We start from the raw sequence: 5751 nt of genomic DNA, 5'->3' as shown, positions 1-5751 counted from the left end.
ATTATTGACCTAATTTGGTAAGTAGAAAGTTTAATTAGCAACATATATATAGTAATTGTTTGAAAGTATTATATGTTTCCCAATCACCATGAGAGCAAGACTCTGATCATCCCCGTTCTATTGTTTACTCATAAATCTCGTTAAAATCTTCTGATTAAACCAATATTTTTATGGGCAATTCAATGCATAACATAAGACTAAAATTGATCAAAGTTAAGCCAGTTCTCGGTCTCCTGACCCCCAAAGTTAGCAACAGTAAGATTAATAAGAGTTAAACCAGCTTTTTTTATAAGTAGACCGATGTAGAGGACTAACAACTCGAGCCTTGTGCTCAAGCAGAACAAGAGCGCCAATTGTCAGAACTTCAGAATGTTGCGTCAGATTCTGGATCTAATCTGCCCTATCCCTACAAAATGCTGATGCATACACATATATTAAAGATTTAGGTCAGGCGATAGTTCAAGCCCTATATATGGTTTGATCTAGAGCATCCTGACACTACTCTCGTACATGAGTTGTTCTCCTTTCTCATCACTATTTGGATCAAATAAAGCACCAATTGGTTTAGGCCGGAAAACGAGTTGCATTTCTTCATAAAACTTACCAAAAATACACTATTAACATAGTTTGTATACTAGCTAGAATTAAACGATATCATTGCCTCTTAAGATAAAATCTTTTTTTTTGGCCAGCCAATACAAACTGAAAATGTGACTGATTGTTAATTTTAAGTAGGAGAGTAAAGAATGGACAGTATGGAAAGCAGATAATGTCAATTGTTTTATGTACTAAAGTACTTGAAGGAGGAAAAAAAGTTCCATGTTATACTGCTAGTGGATTTAATTTGTTTACGTTTTACATTAAGGCCGCAAGCGAAATAGCCTTTCAACTCTTTTCAAATTTGACTTTTGAGCAAAAGATCGCTTATTCAAGTGTGTGTGTCAGATTCTCAGGCTCATTTCCCTTTCAGCATGGTAAGGGGTATGGTTTAAATTTTGAATAGCTCATTTTGATCATGGCCTGTAAAAGGCCAAGAAAACTTTGCAAACCCCTCTTTTTTTCCTTTCTGATTTCAATTATACCATATTCTCACAACTCAATTAATGGTAATGTGTTGCATACGAGTTTATAAAGGCCCCTCATTCATTTTTCTGTCATGAAGATAGAAGGGTTAAAAAAATCATTGAGAATATTCAAAGGAGAGAATTGTTATTTGAGCTTTGAATAGTATATTACGAACTTATGTTTGATATATTATCAATTTATAGATTTTATTTATTAAGTGAATCAAATAATAAGATCTCGTTAACGAGAAAAATTTTAAAAAAATTTTAATTTATGTATATTTATTTTAAAGATTTATATTTATTTATTGATAAGATATTATCATTTGATTTATTAACGTATAAAATTTATACATTGATAATATATTGAATATAATCTCATATGTTATTACTAGTAATTATCAAAGCAAAGTTAAGATAGGTAGTTGGCAGAAAAGATAACAAAAGCCCGATTTCTGGGTGAGAAAAGAGAGCTTGAAAAAGTTCTAACCAAATTAACAAACATAAGCCAGAAAGAAATAGAAATTTAGGAAAGGACAAAGGTTGTATCTGGGAGCAAAGTCTGTGGCCACTGGCAAATGGGCTTCGACTGACTTAAATACGCTTCTGTCTGCGTGTAAGTCGAGAGAAATTGAGTGGTCATTTCACCAAAAGTAACCTTTCAGCTCTAAATAAATACACATAACATTAAATTATGGTCTTTTTTAACTTTTTTTGTTTTGTATATATAGTGTAATGTACTTAATACTATGAAAGCAAAAGCATGCTGGTTGATGATTGTGCTATGATGAATTTGATGATTCATGTTATGATGAATGAGTGAATGATTTCAGATGATGGATATGGATGGAGATGGGGACGGGGAGCCTTTACGAGGTGGAAGCGAGGAGTTGACAGGGGACAGAGCTGAGGGGTTTATTACCCGGATGGTACAAAGGCGCGTTAGGGTTTTTGGGTTCGGAAATTGAAGCAAAAAATATAAAATAATAGTTTTATCAGGAAAAGGAAGCAAACACTATGCAAACACAGCCTCTTAGCTGTTGAAAGCAACGGGTGAGTAAGTGAAAGCTATGTCACCCCATGCACACGTCCCTTTCTTGCTTCTCTCCCCCACATCTACCGCCTCAGCCCTTTCTCTCTCTCTCCTTTTCACTTGCACAAACACAAACTTTACCTTGGGAATGCCAACCACACATCTCATGAACTCATGATGTGTGTATGTCTTACATGTATGTATGATGCTATGATTTGGTATATGTCATGCATGTCTTAATACCCAAATTTACATGTTAGCTACAAACAAAACTAATACACAGAAGGCAAAGAGGGAAGGAGATTTCTCTCCGCTTTTATGTTTTTCCCCCTTCTCTGTTCCTTTTCTGCCGTCTTATATCTAGTAGACCAAGTAGATCATCTATCTTCTCTCTCTTTCTTTCCTCATTCTCTGTCTCTTTCTCTAACAACTCATAATCAAGAAAAGCAGATCCAAGGTGGTGGTTAAGCTGTCATTCTATCAATCCATCAATCAATCAAAAAGAGAGCAATCATCAATCAATTTTAAAAGAGAAAGGAAAGGGGAATCAAAGAAGATGTCCTCCTCTTCTACCTTGTCTTTGGACCACCTCCCTCCCTCCGAGCAGCTCTGCTATGTTCATTGCAACATTTGCGACACTGTTCTTGCGGTACCATTAACCAATGTTTGCCTTCATTGCTCATCCACTGCTTTCCCCTCTCACTTTCACTTTTCTTGGTTTAACCTTTTGTTCACCAATTAGGGTCTTATAGCTTAGGGTTTTCTTTTTCTTTCCTTTTTTATATCACCTTCTTGCTATATATGTCCCCTTCATAAGGATGATGTTTTTCACTTGGGATGTCTTTTGCGGATTCTTTTTTGTGCTATATAGGTCAGTGTTCCTTGCACAAGTTTGTTCAAGACTGTAACGGTTCGATGTGGACACTGCACCAATCACTTGCCAGTGAACATGCGTGGGTTGCTTCTGCCTTCAGCTAATCAGTTTCATTTGGCTCACAGTTTCTTCTCTCCTTCATATAATCTTCTGGTATAATGATATAAGCAAATTTTAGAGGACCATATATATATTTTTTGCTGATTAAGCAGCTAAACATTAGTACTACTTGTTATTCGTACTGGTATAGCATATCCAGAAATGAATTTTGTATTTTGAGTCTGGTTAATTTGATGTCTTTATTCCAGGAAGAGATCTCAAATCCTTCTCCAAACATTTTGGTCAATCAAACCAACACGACTGACTTCACCTTATCCACCCGTGGAGCAGCTGACGGGGTTCCAAAGCCCCCAGTAATCAACAGACGTGAGTGCCCAAAACTCTTATTCTTTGAATATTGTTTGTCTAAACTATTGAAACTGTTTTTGTCAAAGCCACTGTGCACTTGTTTTTTTCTTTCAAAGATTCTCTAAATTCTTTCACTTTATATTCCTGTTCAACATCCGGTATGTTTTCCAGGGTTATAAAGGAAAAATGGAGAGGCAGGGAATGATCATAACACTTGCAAAAGAAGGCAATGAAATCAGACCATTTCCATTATTTGCACTCTTTCTTGCAATCTTGAAGGTCATTTCACAAGGTGTTAGACAAGAAAGAGAAACCTCCTTTTTTCACCACTATAATAAGAACCCTCCAATGCCTGCCATTTCAGCCTTCTGTTTCAAAACCAGACGCCCTGATTTAGAAAAAAAAAAAAAAAAATTTCTTATCTTTTCATTATAATTGGCAGCAAGAAAAAATGTTTCTTTAATGGTTGCAAAACTGCCCACAATTCTATAAAACTTGAGCACTATATCGCCATCGCCACGGAAAACCAAGATGACATCATAGTCCCTTTAAATTCTTGGTAATAATTGATCAAAGGCCTAGCCAAGTTTTAAAGGCAAGAAAATATCACTTAAGAGATGGGGCCTTTCATTGAGTGCAACAGTGCTTCAATCCCCCAATCGCAGATTTAGCCAGTAAAGAATGATAAAGCATTTTCTTCCCCCGGAAATTAAATGCAGATAGTAATAGTATAGTGAGAGAATCTTTAAGAAAACATTGAATAGTGAAAATTAGAAATGATGGTGAAGTGACAGTAGAGAAAAAGATAAAAAAGAAAGAGGCAGAACTCCAGTAAAAGTCAGTATAGTGATTTTAATATGTGTCTGTTCATGTTCAGCTCCGGAGAAGCGACAGAGAGTCCCCTCCGCGTACAACCGATTCATCAAGTAAGCAATCATTTAAGGCAATTTGATTTTTTGGCAATTTACGTCAAACACATTTTTTTGTATACATAAATACGTATTCATGTGTGGTTTTTGTTTTCTTGAAATATAAAGTTGGTAAATCATGTGAATTGGATGTGGTGAATGAATCTGTGCTGCAGGGACGAGATCCAACGCATCAAGGCAGGAAATCCTGATATAACTCACAGAAAAGCCTTCAGTGCAGCTGCAAAGAATGTAAGATCCAAGGCAAAAATCTTTTGGAGATATATGATTTTTGCTTTCTTTACCAAATTAGTTATTATATCACACACAAAATAAAGTTAGGGTTTCATTTAATTTTATCTTTTTTCTTGCTCTTCTCTTTTGCTGGGGTCCTTTGACTGATCCTATTTTGTTTTCTTTTTGTCAGTGGGCTCACTTCCCACATATTCATTTTGGCATCATGCCTGATCAGAATGCAAAGAAGACTAACGTGCGCCAGCAGGTGACTTTTGCACCCTTTCCTCCCATGACCAAAAACATTTGATAGACATTACTATTACTAAACTGATGGAAGTTTTCTTTCGTTTTGAGTCTTTGTAGGAAGGAGAGGACGCTCTTCTGAAAGATGGGTTTTTTGCTTCAGCAAATGTGGGTGTCTCTCCTTACTAAGCAGTGAGCAATCAAGACTGCTATATTTTCCTTTGTTCTTCTCTAGCAATCTGCCATTAGGTCTCTCTCATCTCTATCTCTATCTCTAAGCGCAGTCTCAGTTGCAGCAAGCATATGTTTTGTAGTTGGTAGGAGATGAACTTGCTGGTCAAGATGCTGGTCAAGTTTGGCTACTAGTACTATTAATTACTTTCATAACCCATCTGCAACTGCTGGACCCCTTTTAATGTTCATAGTTTGAAATCTAGTACTAATATTTAAGCATGTACTCTCAGGAACAAAAAAAAAAAAAATAAGCGTGTATTTTTAGTTTTAGATAATGTCCTGTGTCTACCTTTGCTTGAAAAAACATTACTCTTAATGTCATTTCTGATTGGTGAATCTTGCTAATCAACTACTACTAGTTTAAACTCTCTTTTCTGTTCGACAATTTTAATTAATTAGTTTCTTCTTTCATGCATCACTCTTATCTTATGAGAAAAATAGTTGCTTTATATAGTTTTTAGATATAATAAATTTTCCATTTTATAACATAATAATATTATAATAATTCTTCCACTTTTGGTTGGTTGCGTGGTGGGAGGGCTTTCTCTTGAGTCGTGTTTGAAGATATAAATGATATATTAGTATTTGTAAATTATTTAGATTCAATTCGAATAAAATTTAAATTCGATTTGATTATTATCGAATTAAATTCGAACTCGAGTAGCTTGATTCATCGATCGAACCGAGTTTCAGTATTTTTATATTCGATTCAAATAGTTCGCGAACTTAATCTAACTTTTATATTTAAAT

At 35.2% G+C, this 5751-nt stretch overlaps 1 protein-coding gene across 2 annotated transcripts; it reads left to right on the top strand.

Annotated features, from left to right (window-relative positions):
* The first annotated feature begins 2390 nt into the window (after nucleotides 1-2390).
* Nucleotides 2391-5369, top strand: LOC111286730 (axial regulator YABBY 1-like). 2 transcript variants are annotated; one of them, XM_022876902.2, is made up of 7 exons: nucleotides 2391-2746; nucleotides 2969-3124; nucleotides 3280-3397; nucleotides 4257-4305; nucleotides 4464-4539; nucleotides 4715-4789; nucleotides 4888-5369. In XM_022876902.2, the coding sequence occupies exons 1-7, from the start codon at nucleotides 2654-2656 to the stop codon at nucleotides 4954-4956; spliced, it is 636 nt and encodes a 211-aa protein (XP_022732637.1). In that variant the 5' UTR covers nucleotides 2391-2653; the 3' UTR covers nucleotides 4957-5369. The 2 variants fall into 2 exon arrangements, with proteins under 2 accessions (XP_022732637.1, XP_022732628.1); XM_022876893.2 differs by having other exon boundaries at nucleotides 2505-2761.
* Nucleotides 5370-5751: the final 382 nt, after the last annotated feature.

This window comes from Durio zibethinus, chromosome 17 (assembly GCF_047325235.1).
Source record: "Durio zibethinus cultivar Kanyao isolate XHJ-2024 chromosome 17, ASM4732523v1, whole genome shotgun sequence".
Classification (NCBI taxonomy): domain Eukaryota; kingdom Viridiplantae; phylum Streptophyta; class Magnoliopsida; order Malvales; family Malvaceae; genus Durio; species Durio zibethinus.
This window is presented reverse-complemented; position numbering and strand designations above follow the sequence as displayed.

Bases quoted from the DNA above. Each gene is read 5' to 3' on its own strand.
- LOC111286730 (XM_022876893.2), top strand. From the start codon at position 2,654: ATGTCCTCCTCTTCTACCTTGTCTTTGGACCACCTCCCTCCCTCCGAG. The intron at 3,125-3,279 runs GTATAATGATAT...TCTTTATTCCAG, and splicing joins CTCCTTCATATAATCTTCTG to GAAGAGATCTCAAATCCTTC. The intron at 4,306-4,463 runs GTAAGCAATCAT...TCTGTGCTGCAG, and splicing joins GCGTACAACCGATTCATCAA to GGACGAGATCCAACGCATCA.